The sequence below is a fragment of the Manacus candei genome, unplaced genomic scaffold (genome assembly GCF_025592945.1).
Source record: "Manacus candei isolate 608988 ecotype Guabito, Panama unplaced genomic scaffold, ASM2559294v1 h1tg000066l, whole genome shotgun sequence".
Classification (NCBI taxonomy): domain Eukaryota; kingdom Metazoa; phylum Chordata; class Aves; order Passeriformes; family Pipridae; genus Manacus; species Manacus candei.
The window spans coordinates 603,133-622,662 of NW_026138114.1; the positions used below are offsets into that span (position 1 = coordinate 603,133).

Consider the following 19,530-nt stretch of genomic DNA (forward strand, 5'->3'; position numbering starts at 1 on the left):
ACCTCCCGGGATCTCACAGATCCCCATCACACTCCTGCTGCTCTGCCAGCCTGGAGAGGCTCAGGCTGTGCCCTCGCTCCAGCTCTCCAGTCTGCCCTGCCCCCGCCCTGAACATTTTCTTTTCTAGAAACCGTTTTTGCAGGGGTTTTCAGCCACTACTATCGGCTCGTGGCTCCACCCTGACTTCCTGGGTGTGGGGTGGCTGCACCCTACAACACATCACCCCACACCAAACCATGCTACCAGCCATGAAGCGCTGCCAAAGACCCACATGGGCAATCAGAGCCTTCCCTGCCTCCCTGCTGATCACTCCTGTGTCCTCAGTGCCCACAGGGACAGGCAGGACAGCAGCATGCAGACACCCCCAGGCAGGACAGCACGTCTTTAATGCTCCAGAGGACTCAGAAGGAGGAGATGCAGCAACGCCCAGAGCAGACCCAGCCCAGGCAGAGCTGTGGCGAGTTTGCAGCGTGGTGCTGTGTCACTGCCAGGTTTCCTGCCTGCTCAGCCAGCCCAGGGCACGGCAGGGCAGTGGGAGGCACCCGACCCCATCAGTCACACAGGCGGATGAAGGTGTCTGCTGACCAGAGCCAAAAGTACGGGAAGACCTTCTCGGTGAAGGAGGTCTTGAACTGCAAGATCTGCACCATGTTCTCTGTGTTGTAGAAGGTCACCTGGCCCCCTTCGTAGTCCAGGTGGACCCTGATTCTCCGGGGCTTCTCCTGCAGTGCCAGCAGGGTGGGCAGCCCGTGCAGCGCCGTGTACTGGCCATCCCAGTCCAGCCGCAGGGCCCAGACCTTGCCCAGGGCAATGCTGAGCGAGTCCTTCCTCTGCACGGACTCCAGGGCCACCCCCACGGCCCAGCTGTGCCCCTTCCCAACCTCCAGCTCCCAGTAATGCCTGCCAGCCGTGAAGCCCCGGGAGCCCAGCACGCTGGGGCTGTCCCTGAATCTCTGGGGGGTGTCGGGGAGGCTCTGGAATCCCTCTGCGAGGCGCAGGGTTCTGTGGTCTGCAGAGAGCAGCAGGAAAGGACTCGCCGTCTCTGGGTCCAGCGTCACCTTCTCTGATGGGCGACAGAGAGAAAGGTCAGTCTGTGCCCGCTGAGGAGACAACCAGCACCTCTCCCTCCCGTGCTCCTGGGAGCACAGCGGGCACTCCTGCAGCCCCCTCGGGGGGCACAGGGCACGGGACCCTCCCTGCCCTCCCCTCTGGGACGGAGCCAGTGTCCCCACGTGCAGGGGACGGACTCAGTGGACTTTGCTAAACCTGCTTCCAGGTCTGCTGGATATTGCTGGCTCCACAGCCAGGCTGGCAGAGGGGAGCAGATATCCCGTGGGTGTTATCCAGGCAGCAGTGGGGCCAGGCCAGTCCCTGCTCCTGTGACAAGGTTGGCAAGTGCTCACCGAAGGGAAAACCAGCTCCCCACCCTGCCCTGCCGAGTAACCAGGCAGGGCAACCTCCCTCCCGAGCTGGAGCTGCCCATCCATGTGGGATGTTCTGCTGCCATCCCGTGGCCATCCCACAGGGCCACACAGGTGTCACCACGCAGTGTCACCACCCCAGGCCCTCTGCTAAACCCACTCCTCCGGGGACTGCAGCGTGGGGGGAACTGAGGCACAGCTGTCCTGTGCTCAAGCCCCTCATCCCAAAAACTGAGAGGGCACTTGTAAATGCCAGCTGGAAACACGTACAGCCCCTCTGCTCGACTGGCCACAGCCCCACACAGCTCGTGCTGTCCCAGCCCTCGGTCTGAGTCGCAGGACAGTGTCAGTGGCACTGCCTGGCACAGGGACAGATCAGGAATTTCACAGCAGGCCTAGTCAAAACAACAGGACTCAGTTCCAGACAGACGCTGGGTTTAGATGTTGTGGCGTGAGCCTATCTCTGTGCCAAGGACACGAGGATACTCATCTTGGAAAGCTTTTCTCCCTCATTTGTGCCTATCAGCTCCAGAAACTCACCCCTTTCCCTGTCTATGTTGCTCAGCAGGTTTTCTGGAAGAAGGAAAGGAAGATGCATGAGTCTCTCCTCCTGTGGCACCTTTCCCACTCCCCATGAGGACAGCAAGCCAGACATGGGCTCTCAGAGCCCCAGGCTCCAGTGAAGCCTATCTTGGAGATGGTTCCCATCTGGAGCAGGCCTGTTTTGCTCCCAAACCCCAGAGCAGAGGCACCAGGCAGTGAGGATCTCCCGCTGCCAGCCAAGCCCAGGGGAAGTACAGCACAGTGCCAGCAGTGCTTTACCTTTGAATTTGGCCACTGTGCCCAGGACCAGCTGGCACGTCTCAGAGAGGGTCTCAACAGTCCTCTGCAGCTCCGGGGAAACTGCCTCTGGGATCGGGGCCTTGGCTGCCTCACAGCTGAGGGGGAACAACACAGAGAGGAGCTCTGAGCCCGGCCACCAGCCAGCACCCAGCAGGGAAACTGGGGGAAATCCCCCCAGCCACAGAACCTGGGGGCTGAGCCCCAGCTACCAGCACGGGAACCCCGCCTTTAAGAGGGGAGCAACGGCCTCTGGATCCCGGGAACATCCCGTTAAATCCCAAACTCTCAGCAGGGCAAACCACCTCCCTCCCGGCTCCTGCAGCATTCCCAAAGCTCTGCCCAGAAGAGCCGTGCGGGAGGAGAGTGATGCTGGGCCCGTTTCGTACCTGCTCAGGACTTTGCCAACATCCTGGAAGAGAGAACACAGGGGTGAGCTCTGGCAGTGCCCACGAGGACCGCGGTGCCCGGGGCAGGGAGGGACGGTCGCTGTGGGAGGTGGGTGATGGGGACCGGGGAGGGGGTTGCTCCACACCTCATCCCAACCCTCCCCTTCCCTCAGGGAACGCTGCAGCCCCCGACCCACACCAGCCACACTGCTGTCACAGCCTGGCACTGCTCCCAAGCTCCGGGCTGCACCAGGATGTGCTGGGTGCCAGGTGGGTGCCCCCCAGCCTCACCACGGGGCCACAGGCCCAGGTGGGTGGTGCAGCCTCACCATGAGGAATTCCACATCCGGCTGGTCCCGTTTCTTCTCGATGTCCCCGATCAGCGCGTCCAGCAGCGATTCCCTCTCTGCCACACGGGAGTTGTATTCGGAGCGACTCCTGAGGAGCTCCTGGGACACTGGGCCAAGCTGGGCCAGCAGGACCTTCTTCTGCTCCTGCAGGAACTTCTCCAGCTCCTCAAAGGTGTTCTGCAGCCTCTCTTCCTCCAAGGCCACCGTGTGCTGCAAGGCATCACGTGGAGGCCGTGAGCCATCCCAGACTCCAGCTGCCTTGGGAGAGGGGCAAGGTCACATGGAAAGGGAGAAGAGGTTTTGGAGAGGAAAAGCTGGAAGAACAGAGAGAGGGGTGGCAAGTCTAGATGTTGATGGACCCAGGGAGGAGATACGGGATGGACAGAGGAGGAGAGAGAAAAGTACGTTGTCATGGAAACGGAGAGAAAGATGGGACATGCCCGGGGAAGGTGGGTTGGGTGGGCAGGTGCAGGGCATGGAGGGGAACACACACCAGCAGCTCATCACTTTTTGGCTCTCCTTTGGGCTTTAATTCTTCCCTTGCTTTTTGCAGAAAAACCAGGTTGCTCTGGAGTGTCTCCTGGGATGGGGAGGAAAAAAACAAAGGCGGATTTGGCAATTTTGGAGTGGCATTTGCAGGAGGGAGATGACGTCACCAAACAGCCCCTGTGGGGACAATCCTGCTCTGTGGGGTCACTGGGGGTGGCCCCTGGGTGCCTGGGGGTGGGTTTTGAGCTCAGAGGAAGCACCCACCTCTCCAGGCACACACAAGTGAAGCTGGAGAGATCCTCATCCACAGCTGTTTTGGCCAGAAACATTTCTGGAATAGCTTCATGTGGAAACCCTGGAGTTTGTGGTTTGGGTTTTTTTGATATTTTTTTTTTTTAATTAGGAAAAACAACTTTTGGTGTTGGAAGTGGGATTTGTGGGAAGAGGTTTGCAGTCACAGTACAGTGTGTCTCAGACACACTCCATAAATCTGCTGGAATGTTAAAATTCCCTTGTGCTCCTCTGAGCCATCCCCTGCAGCACAGCGAGCTGGGACCCCACATTTTGGGGGAGAGACCCTGGCTGGGGATGAATGGGGCACCAGGGACTGTGTGGGGATACAGAGGTGGGGGGAGAGGGACCTGTGCTCCTGGGAGGGCTGGGGGCAGGCAATGGGCAGTGGGAGCCACAGAGAACCAGCAGCCCCAGCAGGTTGGGATGAGGGACCCCAGCCCACAGCCAGATGGGGACCCCAAACCTGTACCCAGACAGGGACCCAGCCAGCAGCTGGATGAGGCCCCAAATCTGTGGCTGGACACCCTAACCTGTGTGTGCAGGGGAAGCAGACTGTGCCCTGAGGGGACCCCAGGCCGTGCTCAGAGGAGACCCTAACCTGTGTTTGAGAGGGATCCCAGATGCCTGCCTGGAAGGGACCCCACCTATGTGTGGAGGGGACCCACATCCAGGCCTGGAGGGGACCCCAGCCTGTCCCTCGAAGGGACCCCAGATGTGTGCCCAGGGGAGACCCAGGTCCATGCCCAGGGGAGCCCCCAGCCCATGCCCAGAGCAGACCCCAACCTGTGCCCTGAGGGGACTCTGACTCTGTCCCTTGAAGGGACCCCAACCTGTGTCCCGAGGAGCCCCCAGCCCATGCCCAGTGTGGACCCCAACCTGTGCCCTGAAGGAACCCCAGATGTGTGCCCAGATGGGACCCCAGCCCATGCTTGGAGAGGCCCTCAGCCTGTGCCCCAAAAGGACCCTGACCTGTGCCCTGAGGGGACCCCAACCTGTGTCCCGAGGTGCCCCCAGCCCATGCCCGGAGGGGACTCCGACGTGTGCCCTGCTCCCCCCACCCGCAGCCGGGAAGCTTCCAGCCCGCTCCCAGCCCGTCCCCAGCCCGCTCCCAGCCCGCACCCGCAGCTCCCGGGCAGCCCGTCCCCAGCCCGCTCCCAGCCCGTCCCCAGCCCGCTCCCAGCCTGTCCCCAGCCCGTACCCGGAGCTCCCGGGCAGCCCGTCCCCAGCCCGCTCCCAGCCTGTCCCCAGCCCGCTCCCAGCCCGTCTCCAGCCCGCTCCCAGCCCGCTCCAGCCCGTCCCCAGCCCGTCTCTAGCCCGTCCCCAGCCCGCTCCCAGCCCGTACCCGGAGCTCCCGGGCAGCCCGTCTCCAGGCGGCTCCTAGCCCGTCTCTAGCCCGCTCCCAGCCCGTGCCCAGCCCGTGCCCAGCCCGCTCCCAGCCCGTCTCTAGCCCGATCCCAGCCCGCTCCCAGCCTGTTCCAAGCCCGTCCCCAGCCCGCTCCCAGCCCGTACCCGCAGCTCCCGGGCAGCCCGTGCCCATCCCGTCCCCATCCCGCTCCCATCCCGCTCCCATCCCGTCCCCCCCGCTCCCATCCGTACCCGCAGCTCCCGGGCAGCCGGTGCCAATCCCGTCCCCAACCCGCTCCCATCCCGTGCCCAGCCCGTCCCCAGCCCGTTCCCAGCCCGTTCCCATCCCGTTCCCAGCCCGTCCCCATCCCGTTCCCATCCCGTCCCCCCCGCTCCCATCCGTACCCGCAGCTCCCGGGCAGCGCTCTGTGCGGCGCGGGCGCGGTGCGGGCGGTGCGCGTGCCCGTCCGTGCAGAGCGCGCACAGCGGGGCCGCGCAGGGCTCGCAGAACAGCGCCAGGGGCTCGCCGTGCTCGGGGCAGCGGGGCCGCCGCGCCGCCTCCTCCAGGGCCCCCGCCAGCCCCGCCACGGCCCCCAGCGAGCGGTTGGGGCGCAGCGAGCCCGGCGACAGCGCGGCCCGGCACTGCGGGCAGGCGGCGGGGCCCGGCCGAGAGCCCAGCACGGCCCGCAGGCAGCGCTCGCAGAAGCTGTGCCCGCACTCGGTGAGCACGGGCTGCGAGAACAGCTCCAGGCACACCGCGCAGGTGGCCTCGGCCGCCAGCTGCTCGCCCAGGGCCAGCACCTCCCGGGCCATGGGAAAGGGGAAAGCGAAAGTGCCGGCACCGGGCGGGACCGGGGGGAACGGGGCGGGATGGGGCGGGGACGGGCGGGGCTGCGGGGCCGGGAACGGGCTGGGGGCGTGTGTGTGTGTGTGTGTGTGTGTGTGTGTGTGTGTGTCTGTGTGTCTGTGTGTGTCTGTGTGTCTGTGTGTGTCTGTGTGTGTGTCTGTGTGTGTCTGTGTGTGTGTCTGTGTGTGTGTGTCTGTGTGTGTATCCGTGTGTGTGTCTGTGTGTGTGTGTCTGTCTTTGTGTGTGTCTGTGTCTGTGTGTCTGTGTCTGTGTATCTATGTGTCTGTGTCTGTGTGTCTGTGTGTGTCTGTGTGTGTGTCTGTGTCTGTGTCTGTGTGTCTGTGTGTCTGTGTGTCTGTGTGTGTGTCCCGTGCGTGTGTGTGCAAACCAGGGAGGAACGAGCAGGGAAACACCAGGAGGGGGCACAGACACGGGGCCCCTCTGTGTGTGCTGCGGGTGCCCATCTCTGCACACGCGTGTGCCCGTGGGCAGCCCGTGTGAGCGGGCACAGACAGGGAGGGCCAGGCTGAGTGTGAGTGTGAGTCCTGATCCCAGCCTTGCCCCGGGGCAGAGCCGGCACGCTCTGCTCTGGCTCGGCGCTGCCAACCCCTGGGGATGCTCGGGATGCTTAAATTTATTCAATCATTAACAAGCTGGAAGGCCTCCGGGAGCTTCGCCCCGGGCGGGGTGGAGGTGCCAAGCGGGATCTTCCCGAGGTCTGGCGCTTGGATCCTTCCCAAGGCCCGGCCCTGGGATCCTTCCCGAGGCCTCACGCCTGCCGGAGCCGCTTCCCGGCCGCCCGTGCTGGGGTTAATGCAGTTGGAAGGGATTGTGTTGGAGTGGCAGCTGTGCCCTGTGGGAGCCGAGGGTAATCCTTTGCCGGGGCTGCCTCACTGTGCGCTGCCAGCCCTGTCCTGCTCTCCTGAGATCCCCCCAAACCCACAGCTGCCCCGGGCAGAGGGGCTCCAGCTTCCATCCCCACATCCCATGGCTGCCAGCACCTCTGCCAGTGTCTCCTTCCCTCTTGTCACAGCTCCAAAACATCTGGAGAGCAGCAGCAGTGCTTGGGGAAGGGCAGAGGGTTCCCAGGAGCCTCTTGAGCCACCTTGTGCCTCTCTACAGGGACCACGTTGCCCCTTCTGTGCTGCTGCTGTGGGTGCTGGGTGCCCAAAATCAGCCCCCTGTGTTCAGCCATCAGTTTGGCTCCTCTGCCACCCTCACATGCTGCCAGCTGGGGCCCAAGGAGCATTTTGGGGGGCACCCCGTGCACCCCTGACACAATAAAGCAGTCAAACACCCCCTCCCCAGGCAGTTACTGCCCTGCCATGGCCATATCCTGCTGAATGCTCCAGCTTCCCCACCCCAGTGGGTCCCCAACCCTGGCCTGGCAGCTCCAGAGGGGTCGGCACAGCACTTCCAGCCCCCCACTCCCCATCCCTGCAGCTCCCCAGGGTGTCCCTGCTCATCCAGAGCCTCTGGGGTGCTGCCAGGGGGTACTCAGAGCCCAGCTGTGGTGGCTCCTGCTTGTTCCCTGTCCCCAGAGCTGCTGCCTTCTGGGTGCTCCCGTGTCCAGATCCCCTGGCACTGTGGGACAACCCTATGGAAGCCCTAAAGGAGCCGGTGGGTCCTGCAGCGGGACGGTGCCGTTCACCCCCGAGGCTGAGCGGTGTTTGCAGCACTGAACAACCCCTAAAACGAACCCACCCGTGGCTGAGTGGAGGGTGATAACCTGCTGATCCCCTGCAGATGGCTCGGGGGGGGCAGTGAGGCTGCTCCTGCACGTGCCACCCCCGGGTCTGTGCCCACAGCACCGCCGCTGCCCCGAGCTCAGTGCTGGCCAAGGGGGGCTGTGGTGGCCGTGTCATATCCCCCCCGGGTCGTGGGAGATGGATTGTTGACACTTGAGCTGCTCAAGGTCACCTGGATGTTGTTAAATCCTGGCAGACTCCAGCGACCAGCGCAGTTATGTCCGTGTGCAGTGGGAAAGGAGCAGCGTGAGGGGGAGAGGAGGTGCCACGCGGGGCCCAGCGACGCAGAGCAGAGCAGGGGCACTGCCAGCCTGGCCACACCAAGGTCCTGGCACTGCAGAGGGGCAGCCAGGCTGGTAAGGGCTCCTTAGTGCTGGTTTTGCCAAAAAAAAGCCGAATCCATCCATTTTTAGCAAGGAAAAAGGTGCTGCCAGGTCCGTGGTGCTGCCAGTGTGACGAACACGAGCTGCTCGGAAACAGAGTCAGTTCTGCTTTTCATTTCCTTCTTCCCCTTAATTGCATCTAGTCTGGATCAGAGGGGTGCAGGGAAGCTGCTGAGGAGCCTGGGGCTGCAGCCAGACCCCCTGTCCTGCATCCACACCTCCCTCCAGGACATCCAGCCCCATTGTGGCACTTTGCATGGAATCCCAGAATGGTTTGGGTTGGAAGGGACCTTAAACACTGTTTTGTTCCACCTCTCTGCCACAGGCAGGGACACCTTCCACCACTTCCAGGGATGGAAATGTCAACCCATGTCAGGCTGCACGCCCTGACCTGAAACCCCAAACTGCTTCCAGGGAGTTGTAGGCACCACCAGAGCAGTGGGAAGGCTGAACTTTGGCTCCAGCCTGTCCTGGCAGCCCCAAAATGCTCCTGTCCACGGCAGTGACTGGCTGGTGGCTCTTGGCAGCTCCACATGGCTGCACTGCCCTCCGGCGCTTTCTAGCATGGAAGAGGCTGCAAATTCCAAATTCAGGAAGGTTTCATACACCGGGAAAGTCCTGGATGAGGACTTTGGTCCAGCAAAGGCATTAACAGGTCCTGACAACTTATTCCATCATTGCTCTGTTTATTGATGCCACTGTCCCACATGAGATCTGACACCACTGGGAAGGAGCCCAGTGTGCTCCAGGGAGTTGGAGTCACCCCTCTGGCCACGGCCTGGCCCTTCGGGTGCATCCACAGCCCAACCTCAGGAGATGCACTGAGGACAAACCGATCACAGAGAACCGAGCTGGTGGAGATAGCAAGGAGACAGCCCCGTGTCCCACCCCCTGTGACACGTGGTGAGGGACCCCGGCAGCGAGGACCTGGGAACTGGGAGATCTCCCACAGGCAGCCCCGAGCTGATCAGGGCTTTTCTTGGAGCCAGCCCAGGACCTGCTCCTCACCTGGGGCAGGAATCCCGCTGCTCCTGCCACCAGTGCAGAGAGAGCAGAGGAGCAGTTGAACACACCAAGGTGTTGTGCTCAGGCCCACGGTGACCCCGCAGCAGCCGTGGCCAGACCCCCAGCACCCCGCTGCCCTCGTGGCAGCAGGAAGGCCGGACCCCCGGGAGGACTGAGCGCTAGGGACGAGCGTTTGGAGGAGCCTTGCTGAGCGCTCCTACCAGAAAAAGGCTCTTTTACTGCAACTAGAATTTTATTCTATTGTATAATTCAGGAGTGCATCACAGCCCCGCGAGCCGGGCAGGCACCTACCGGCGCTTCCAATCTAGACACACGCAGAACCTCCTCGTTAGCTGGATCTGTTAATTACTCACCTCCCCCCGGCCGGAGCTTCTGTAACCACGCGCTGCCGAGCGGCTGTCGCGTCCAGCCCGGAGAGCTGGGACGAGGCAGCACCTCTGCAGAGCTCCTGGACAAAAAGTGACTGTGCCAGAATCAGCCTACAGAGCATTTAACAAAAAAAAAAAAAAAAACCCACCCAGAAAATCTTGCCCATCCTAAGGTTGCTTATCAATTAAAAAGTTCCTCCACATTTATTTTAAAAAACCAAACAGTAGATTTAAAAAGCAGTTACGAGTCCTACTCCGGCAAAACACCCTGTACAGGTTTCTTTTGTTGGTGGTGAGGATTCCCCCTAAATCAGCTGCTTCTGTTAATTTTATATATATATAATCTTTTAATTTTGCCGCGCGTTGCTTGCTTTAATTCATTAATTTATTTCCAATCAGCCCAGTCTCCACCAGACCAGCGGCGCTACCACACAAAGCTTCCTTGATGTCCATGCCCTGAGCTGGGGTGGGGGGAGACGGATGGAGGGAGGGCGGGGGAGATGAGTGGAGGAGGAGGAGGAGGAGGAGGAGGAGGAGGAGGAGGAGGAGGAAGGGTGGAGGGAGGGAGAGGAGGGGGAGGAAGCCGTCGGGCAGCCCCTCACTCTCCCATGTGCGTCCTCAGGTGGTACTTGAGGGACTGCTTGTAGCGGAAGCACTTGGTGCACTCGGTGCAGGGGTAGGGCCGCTCGCCGGTGTGCGCCCGCTGGTGCTCCAGGAGGTGATGCTTCTGCGTGAAGTTCTTGCCGCACTCGGTGCAGTGGTAGGGCCGCTCGCCCGTGTGGATGCGCTGGTGCTCCAGGAGGTGGTGCTTGCGGATGAAGCCCTTCCCGCAGACGGCGCAGGCGTGCGGGCGCTCCCGCGTGTGGATGCGGTAATGGTTGGTCAGCTTGGACTTCTCGCTGAAGGTCTTCTCGCACTGGCTGCACTGGTAGGGCCGCTCGCCGGTGTGAGTCCGCTGGTGCCGCAGCAGGTGGGAGGGCCGGGTGAAGTTCTTCCCGCACTGGGGGCACAGGAAGGCCATCTCGTTCTTGCCGGCGTGGATCCTCTGGTGCATGAGGAGGCTGATCTGCAGGCGGAAGCTCCTCCGGCACTCGCCGCAGGTGAAGGGCCGCTCCCCGACGTGGGTGATCTGGTGCTTGCTGAGGCTCGACTTGTGGCTGAAGCTGCTCTCGCACTCGGAGCACTTGTAGGGCTTCCCCGGGGGCGGGGGCCGCGCCGGGGGCTTGAGGCCGTGCTCGGGGCGCCGCGGGACCCCCACGCCGCGGCGCGTGTGGCTGCGCTGGTGCAGCAGGAACTGCTGCTTGTTGCGGAAGCTGAGGTCGCACTCGTGGCACTCGTAGGGCCCTTCCTTGAGGTGGTTGCGCTGGTGGATCATGAAGTTGATCTTGAGCATGAAGCTCTTGCCGCACTCGGGGCAGATGTAGGGTCTCTCCCGCGTCCGGTTCCGCTGCTGGGCGCTGGCCGCCTTCATCTCCCCGGGGTCCCTCTCGCAGGCCGACGGCTTCCTCACGCGGGCTGCCAGGCCCCTGGGCTGGGCCTTGGAGCTGCACTGCGCCTCGCAGCCCAGCCCGGCCTCGTGGCCGGGGAACGCCGGCGGCTCGGCCCTGCCCGAGAACATGGCGCACGGCTCCAGCGTGTCGGGGTCGTCCTCCTCCTCCTCCTCCGTCTTGATCACGATCCCGTCCTCTGCGGGGGGAAACCAGAACAGCGTCAGGGGCACGGGGTGGGACGGGGTGGCCTTTTATGCACATGGGGGTGCTACAGGACCATCTGACGGGCTCCTGCAGCTGTTTGCCCCTGCCTGCTCTGCCCCACCACCCAGAGCCCGGAGCGTTGGGAAGGGCCATGTCACCCCTCAACGTGGAGTTCAGACAAACAGCCCCTGAGGGGCCCTCAGACCCTCCTGCAAAAACGCTTGGCAATTTCATGGTGCTGCAGGATGTGGGGGGTAAAAGCACCATCAGTGACCGAGTGATTTCGGAGCAGCTCCATCTGCTGCCGTTTCACTGGGATACAACAACGCTCCCGGCACGGCACTGCTCGACGGACACACAGCCCCGGGCTGCCGGCACACAGCTCCCCTCCTGGGACAGCACACCCAGCCTGGGAACGTCCCCTTCCCTCAGCCTCACCCCCCTCCTGCCTGGCGTGACCAGCAGTGGGATGGATGGATGGACGCACGTCAGGCTCCCCCTCGTGTCACCGACGCCGGAAGTGACCCGGTGTTTTTGTTTGGTGAGACCTGCCCTGCCAGGGACACATCCCAGAGACACGGAGGGAATCCACAGCAGATCCCTCATGTCACTGCACATCCCAGGGACACGGAGGAAATCCACAGTGGATCCCTCATGTCACTGCACATCCCAGGGATGAATCACAGGGATATAGAGGAAATCCACAGCGGATCCCTCATGTCACTGCACATCCCAGGGATGAATCACAGGGATATAGAGGAAATCCACAGCGGATCCCTCATGTCACTGCACATCCCAGGGACACGGAGGAAATCCACAGCGGATCCCTCATGTCACTGCACATCCCAGGGACACAGAGGAAATCCACAGTGGATCCCTCATGTCACCCTGTGCTACATTTTGAGCCAGACCTATGTGCTCTTCCAGGAAGAGCAGCCATGCTTTCCCAAGAGGCAGCCCAGAGGTATCAAAGCTGTGGCTCTCTTCCCTCCAGCAGAGGGGTCCTGGGGAATTCCAGGTCCTCTTCCTCCCTGCCTCCTCTGCAGACCTGGGGGCTCAGCACCCCCATCCCAGTCAGTGCCACCACAGCTCCCACTCAGCCCCACCAACCAGGCCCCACGCCTTGGACAAGGACCATCTCCAGCCCCACTGGTGGCTTGGCTGTTTTCCCTTCCCAAACCATGAGCAGACCACAGGATCCACGAGGCCCTCAGGAGCCCAACTGTCTCCCTCTTGGTTTGTGTTATACCACCACAGAGCTGTCAGGAGGAGGGAACCTGCCATTCCCAACCTCCCATCTCCTTGCTCTCCCACCCCCCCTCACAGCAGGTCTGTAGGACCTGGCCCACGTGTGCCACCCGACTGGCAGGATCCCACACATGAAAGGCCTGGTGCCATTGTCTCTTCACTAAACAACCTCACCCTTCCTCGTCCCTCCTGGCAGCTTGGATGCCACAGGGGTCCTGCCACGCTCCTCCCCGTCCTGTGGACCTGCCCCAAGTGACCCCCACACTGGTCAACCAGCAGGACCCCTCACCTCTGACCAGAGCAGCTCCCGAGGCTGCTGCAGCCAGAAACTTTCCTGCTGGTGCTGGTTCTGGGGGGATTTAACCCTGCCCGTCCATCCAACCCCTTCCCCACCTTTTCCCGGCCCCCCAGCCCCGGAGCCGCGTGCCGAGGTCCCACCTGTGCAGCTCCCGTGGTGAACGATGACCCTCTGGATCTCGTTGAAGTCGGCCCCGTACTCGGACGAGTCCCCCAGGCTGGTTCCCGGGAGGTCCCTGGGAGGGGACACGGAGCCGTAGGGGCTCTCACAAGCCGCCTCCTCGTCCGGGCTCTGGAAGCTGCCCTCCGACTGCCCCGACATGCCGTGCAGCTCAGGGTTCTCGGGGCTGTCCTCGGGAAGGAGCTCCTCCGTTTTGATCACAACCCTTATTCCAGCTGCAGCAAAGAGAGGTTCCCGCCCGCCGTCACTCCCGGGGATGGAGACACGGCTCACAGCCATCCCTGCCGGCTCCGGCCGCTGATCCCGCACAGGGGTTCCACCTGCTCGGCCATTCCTGCTCTCCCTCCAGCCCCTGCCCTTCTCCCATCCCTGCCACGCTCCTGCCTCTCCCCTGGGATCCTCCACAGGCACAGGGGACCGTCTCTGCCCAGCCTGGGACTCGGTGCCACAGCTCAGCACCCCTTGGGCTCCCCTCATCCGCCGCCTGCAGATCCCAACGATTTTCCTCTTCCCGTTGGCCTCAATTTAATTTCAAGATCCCTGTGGTGAAGAGCACAGGCAGGGGGGCAGAGTGACCCCACATCCACAGCCTGGCACCAGGGATGGCCAGTGGAGCTGACCTCTTCTAGGACACCTATTTATCAGCCCCCTTATCCCAGAGCAGGAGTTGCTCTGGGACTCGGGATCCCTGGTGCCCTTCTCCCAGCCCAGCCCTGCCCTTGGAGCAACCCCTCAGCACCCCTTCTCCCTGCACACAGGATGGGAGCAGATTTCCCTGCCTGGGAGGGCACTCGAAGGATAAACCCAGGCACCATCCACACAAAGAGAGGGTGGAGAGGATTTTCTGGGTGGATGGGCTTTCCCAGTGGGACCTAATTCTCCTTCCTTGCTGGGCACACTGGCTCCCTGAGGACCTGGTCTGGTTGCAGATGCTTCCCTTGCTGATGGCTCCCAGTGCCCAGCTCTCCGGGCTCCTCCTGCCCTGGTTTATATGCTGAGCTGTACCTGGACATCAAATCTCTGATCGGCCAAACTTATCCTGTGCCTAGGCAAGGGTCCTCCTGATAACCCCCCCAGCTCCCAGCAACACCTGCTTTAGCCCAGGGATGAGCAGCTCCTCGGGACACAACCAGGGCTCCCCTTGTGCCAAGGTCTCACCTGCTGTGGCATCAGTAATGATCTCACTCTCCTCCAAGTCCTGCTCGTTCCTGCCCCGCGACTCCTCTCCTTGCTCGATCTGAGACAAAACCCCAGGTTTGGAAATTGCATAGTCTGTTGAGAGACAGAGGGATGGAGAGAGGGATTACTGCACTGGGAGTCTAAGGCTGCCTTCCACCTCTCCCCAGGGCCTGGGGGACGTGGGAAGACACTCAGGAACATCCAGAGGGGCTGTGGGGAGCAAAGCCGGGCGCTGCCAGAGGCAGGAGCTGAGGTGCCACACAGAGGAACTGCCTTAGGCAAGAAACCCAAACCCTGTGTTTTTCTGGTGGGGTTTTAGAACTTCTCAGACAAATCCTGGCTCTCCTGCAGCCAAAGGCATTTCTCAGCTCCCAGCGGAGCCGGGATTTCTCCTGAAGCTCTGCAGGAAATGCCCCAAAGCACAGATCACATCAGACAATTTTTCCCTCTGCAAAAGTTCTCTCTAAGGGGGTGCGTGGGCTGGTACCCCCTGCAGACCCAGAAGGTGCAGGGAAGCCCTTCCAACAGCCACGGAGAAGGTGCTGGTTTTTCACCATTTAACTCCAGCTGGAAGAGGTCTGGGAGGTCTCCAGCCCACCTGCCTATGCAGATCCCCCTCAGCCAGGACAGCACGAAGGCACAAGCTGGGAATGAACCCAAACTAGAAACACCCTTCCGTGCTTTTAGGTCTTTAAAATGGGACACTGGGGTTTCACCCAAGGGGATCTCCAAGGAGGAGCCAGAAGGAGCCCCAGAGAATGTGCCCCCATATTTACCCAGGGAGATCAGCGACTCGTAGTTCCCCTTCATCACGTTCTTGTACAGCTCTTTCTGCCACTCCTCCAGCTTCTCCCATTCCTTGTCGTTGAAGTAGACGGACACGTCGTCAAATGTCACCGGCACCTGGATCACAAGAGCACCGGTTCAAGGGCTGCCTCCCTCCCCAGGAGCCCAGAGAGAGCAGCTCCCCCTCGGACAGAGCCAGGCTTCAGCTCCTTCACGGCCATCAACCAGTTGGTTCTTACATTTATACAACTCCTGGGCAGGTATTTCTGTGGCATTAAAGGTCTCAGCCAAACGGATGGCTCCCAGTGATGAATCCAGACTTTGGTACTTCCCAAAGGACCCCAAGCTCCTCCTCTCAGTCCCTGCACTCTGCAGAGTGACCAGGCTTGGAGGGACCACAAAGGACAGAAAACCTGGGTGCTGGGCTGGACTCATCCCTATGGATGAGCTGACGTAACGCCCGGATTCAATTACCCCTGAACTCCAGGGAAAGCTCTACCCAGGCCTGCAGGGCTCCCTGTTATCCTTAGTTATTGTGTGCCCACCGGCCAGGAGCAGGCCGTGGATTCCCAGCCTGTTTGCCAAGGAATAATTCCTAAGGATAAATCCAGGACGTGCAAACTGTGCTGTGTAGGAATGCAGCTCTTCAGAGGGAAATGTGGTGCTTCGCCTCTGCTCCCCAACTGCACTAATAGGGTGCAGGGTCCGAGCCCCCCTTTTCCCAGCCCTCTCCACTCTCTCCAGTCACAATCCCTTTCCCCTGGTCCCATCTGCAGACTTTCTTTTAGTGGGAAGATCATGAAATTCAAGTAGGAACTGAATATTGATGGTGGGCTCCTTCCAGAGCTCGGCTAATCCCAGGGAACTCATCTGCCTTCCCCAAATCCCAGAGCTTTCTCCTTCCCCAGGCTGGGAGATTTTGCAGCACCAAGGTGGTCAAAGAGAAAGAACCACTAAATCTGGGGTGGTTTTGTTCAAATGGTGGTATAAAAAAATAAGCAAAAAAAGCATAAATGGCTCCTGGGCTGTGCAGAACTGAAACCTCCAGCCTGAGCACCGGGATGTCGCCCTGGGTCCTGCATCCCACTGTACTTTAGTCCCAGAGGGGGATGAGCTGGGAAGGAGCAGCTCCAACGGGGAGCGACTCACCTGTGCTAGGGCTGTCCCCGCTCACCCCCCTCAGTCCTGCCCTCTGTGAGCATTTCGGGTGCAGACCCCCCACCCCAGGACACCGTTACCTTGGGGACTTCCCCCTTCCTGCCCGGGGGCAGCCGCAGGATCCAGAAGTTCCTGTTCTTGAGCAGGTTCTCCATGTTCTCCAGGCGCCGCTGGAGCAGCCCGTACTCCTGGATGAGGGTGCCCAGTGCCGCACACTTGCTCTCCAGCTGGTTCCCCAGCTCCGCCGCCGTCTTCTCGCAGTCGATCAGCTTCTTCTCGGCCATCCCCGTGCGGCCCTCCAGGTCGAGCAGGCGGGTGGAGTGGGAGTCCACCTTCCTCTCCACGGCCTGCACGGCCGCCACCACGGTCAGGGACAGCTCAGCCGTCTGCGTCTCCCGCTCCGAGGTGCGCTCGGGGCCGGCCGGCGGCCGCAGGGGCGAGGGGCAGCGCGGCCGCACCGGCTCCGGAGCCTGCGGACACAGGGGTGGGGGGGTCAGGGCGGGGGGCACCCCCCCGGGGTGGTGGGGAACCCCGCGGGGTGATGGGGAACCCCCAGGGTGATGGGGAACCCCGTGGGGTGATGGAGACCCCCCCCAGAGGGATGGGACCCCCAGGGTGATGGAGAACCCCACGGGGTAATGGGGACCCTCCCCCCAAGTGATGGGACCCCCGGGGTGACAGGGACTCTGCTGAGGTGATGGGTACCCCCCCCCCCCGGTGACGGGAACACCCTCGGGGTGACGGGGACACCCCCGAGAGTGACGGGGATCCCCTCAAAGGTGATGGGGACCCCGCGGGGGGGCCGCTGCAGAGCCCGGGGGCGGCGGGGACGTCCCCGTGTCCCCGCTAAGCCGCTTACCCCGGCCCCGTGCCGGTCCCACGGGACGGGCAGGACCCGCCGCGGCGGGGGCAGAGGGGGGGAGGTGACAGAGCGGGGCCGGGAGGTGACACTTGGGGTGGGGGGGGCGGCGGGCGGTGACACGGGCCAGCCGAGCCCCGTTGCCATGGGCACGGCGGGGGGACACCCGGGGGGCCGCGGGCGCCCCGTCGCCATGGGGACCGGGCGGTGACACGGGGCGGGGGGTCGGTCCCGGGGGGCCGCAGGGCCCGGCGGCGAGCGGGGCGGGGGGGGGCGGCGGCGCGGGCAGGCCCGGCCCCGACGGCAGCGCGGGCGCCGCCGGCCGCGGAGGCCCGTGCGGGCTCGGCGCGGCCCCGCCGCCCCCCCGGGGCCGGCCGAGGCGCTCCCGCGGTGCCCCCGGGGGGGCGGCGGCCCCCCCGCGCTGACAGCCCCCGCCGCCCCCCGCCCGCGCGGCCCCGACGGCGCGGCCCCGCAGCCCCGACGTGCGGCCCGCCGGCCGGGCCCGGCCCCGCGCCGGGGGGCGGCGGGCGCCCTTTACCTGAGCGGGGGCCCCCTCGGCCATGGCCCTTTGTTCCGTGCCCGGGGCCCCGGGGGCCGCGGCCGGGAGGATCCAGCGCCCGCTCTCCGCTTCACCTCCGCCCGCCGCCGGGCATCGGGCTGGGCGCGGGGCGGCGCGGCGGGGCGGGGGCGCGGCGGGGCGGGGCGGGGCGGGGGCGGCGCGGGCCGGGCGGCGGGGCGGGGGCGGCGGCGTTGGCTCCGGCCCCGAGCTCGGTGCGGTGCGGGCGCGGGCGCGGGTGCGGGTCCGGCTGCGGGTCCGGTCCGGCCGCGCCGCTGCCCCGCCGCGCCGCCAGGGGGCGCTGCCGCCGCGCGGGGCCGCGCGCGCGGGCGGGGCGGGGCGCAGCGGGGCGGCCGCGCCAACAGCGCCCCCTGGCGGCCCCCCGGCGGCACCGCCCCGCCCCGTCGGGGCCCCCCCGGCGGCACCGCCCGGGAACGGGAACGGGAACGGGAACGGGGGGCAACGGGGGGAATGGGGGGAATGGGGGGAATAAGGAGGCTGGGGGGGACTGGGGCACACTGGGGAATGGGGGCGCTGGGAGCGGGGGGGGGCACGGGGGACACTGGAGGGACTGGGGGGAACAGGGGACTGGAGGGACTGGGAGGCGAAATAAGGAGGCTGGGGGGAGTGGGGAGACGGCGGACTGGAGGGATTGGGGAACAGGGGAGACTGGAGGGACTGGGGGGAATAGAGGGCTGGGAGGAGGGAGGGGCGAGGGGACTAGGGGCAGTGGGGGGACTGAAGGGACTGGGGGCGACTGGGAGACTGGAGGGACTGGGGAAGGACTGGGGGGTACTGGAGGGAATAAGGGCCTGGGGGGAGTGAGGACGCAGGAGGACTGGGGGCACTGGGGGGACCGGAGGGACTGGGGAGATTGAAGAGGGACTGGAGACAATAGGGGGCTGGGCGGAGAGGGGACGGGGGGGACTGGGAGGGACTGGAAAAGGACTAGGGGAACTGGGGGACTGGCGGGAACGGGGGGGACTGGGGACACTGGGGGGGGCATCACCAGGGGGAACTGGGGCACTGGGGACGGGCTGCGGCGAACTGGGGCTCTCCTGGGGTAACTGGGGGGAACTGGGGCTCTTCCCGAGTAACTGGGGGGAACTGGGGCTCTCCTGGGGTAACTGGGGGGAACTGGGGCTCTTCCCGAGTAACTGGGGGGAACTGGGGCTCTCCTGGGGTAACTGGGCTGACAGGGAAGAGGCTGGGGGGAACTGGGGCTGTTCCCGGGGGGGCCGGAGAGAGAGTGGGGAGAGATCGAGGGGAATTGGGGAAGGACTGGGGGGAACTGGGGAGTGGCTGCTAGGAACTCGGGGGAACTGGGGCTATTGTCGGGGGAACTGGGGAAGGACAGGAGGGAACTGGGTCTGTTCCCGGGGTAACTGGGCTGACAGGGGGCACTGGGGGGAACTGGTTTGACTGGGGTGGGGTGGCGCAGTGAGAGGGGCAAGTGGGAGAGACTGGAGGGCACCGGGCAGGCACTGGGGTGTGCTCGGTGCGACACCGGGGGCCGGGGAGGGGCCGGGGGTCGGCCCAGGGCGGCTCCCCCCGCCCGTCCCCGCCCCGTCGGGCCCCCCCGCCCTTCCCCGCGGCCTCGGGCCCCGCGGGCTCTGAAATGGCGGCCGGAGGCGGCGGCGCCGTGGAAATGGACCCACCGACACCCCCGGCCCCCGGGACGAGACCCCCAGGACGGGCCCCCCCACGGCCCCCCGCGCTGGACCGGATTCGCCCCTCCCCTCCCTCCCCTCCCGTCCCATCCACCTCATCCTGTCTCATCCCATCCAGTCCTATTCTCTCCAACCCCATCCCATCCCTCTCCATCCTGTCGTGCCCTGTCCAGTCTTGTGCTGCTTTTATCTGTCCCACCACGTCCTGTCCCATCAATCCCCCCTGTCCCATCCCATTCCATCCCATCCATCCTGTCCCATCCCATCCCATCCCATCCCATCCCATCCCATCCCATCCCATCCCATCCCACTGCATCCACCCTGTCCCCATCCCATCCATCCTGTTGAGTCTTGCCTAGTCATGTCTCATCCAATCCTACCCATCCCACATCTTGTCCCATCC

The 19,530-nt window shown here is 63.8% G+C and overlaps 2 protein-coding genes across 2 annotated transcripts in view; both read right to left on the reverse strand.

Annotated features, from left to right (window-relative positions):
• Nucleotides 1–247: 247 nt before the first annotated feature.
• Nucleotides 248–5,969, reverse strand: LOC127479332 (E3 ubiquitin-protein ligase TRIM7-like). Its single transcript, XM_051806148.1, has 7 exons — nucleotides 5,533–5,969; nucleotides 3,494–3,580; nucleotides 2,980–3,210; nucleotides 2,651–2,673; nucleotides 2,244–2,359; nucleotides 1,962–1,994; nucleotides 248–1,063 (listed from the first exon to the last, which is right to left on the reverse strand). Exons 1-7 carry the CDS (start codon nucleotides 5,938–5,940, stop codon nucleotides 552–554), a joined length of 1,410 nt encoding a protein of 469 aa, XP_051662108.1. The 5' UTR covers nucleotides 5,941–5,969; the 3' UTR covers nucleotides 248–551.
• A 3,375-nt stretch (nucleotides 5,970–9,344) lies between these two features.
• LOC127479303 (uncharacterized) overlaps nucleotides 9,345–19,530 on the reverse strand; it is a 35,945-nt gene continuing 25,759 nt past the window's right edge. Inside the window, exons 24-30 of the mRNA XM_051806050.1 lie at nucleotides 18,254–18,269; nucleotides 17,440–17,586; nucleotides 16,123–16,512; nucleotides 14,875–15,001; nucleotides 14,078–14,191; nucleotides 12,880–13,134; nucleotides 9,345–11,185 (exon numbers count right to left, since the gene is read on the reverse strand). Coding sequence (XP_051662010.1) covers nucleotides 10,098–11,185; nucleotides 12,880–13,134; nucleotides 14,078–14,191; nucleotides 14,875–15,001; nucleotides 16,123–16,512; nucleotides 17,440–17,586; nucleotides 18,254–18,269 — 2,137 coding nt within the window. The 3' untranslated portion in view covers nucleotides 9,345–10,097. The remainder of the gene's footprint in view (nucleotides 11,186–12,879; nucleotides 13,135–14,077; nucleotides 14,192–14,874; nucleotides 15,002–16,122; nucleotides 16,513–17,439; nucleotides 17,587–18,253; nucleotides 18,270–19,530) is intronic.

Coding starts and splice junctions, on each gene's coding strand:
- LOC127479332 (XM_051806148.1), bottom strand. CDS start 5,940: ATGGCCCGGGAGGTGCTGGCCCTGGGCGAGCAGCTGGCGGCCGAGGCC. Junction 2,674..2,979: donor CGGATGTGGAATTCCTCATG/GTGAGGCTGCAC, acceptor TCTCTCTTCCAG/GATGTTGGCAAAGTCCTGAG. Junction 2,360..2,650: donor GTTGGCAAAGTCCTGAGCAG/GTACGAAACGGG, acceptor GTTCCCCCTCAG/CTGTGAGGCAGCCAAGGCCC.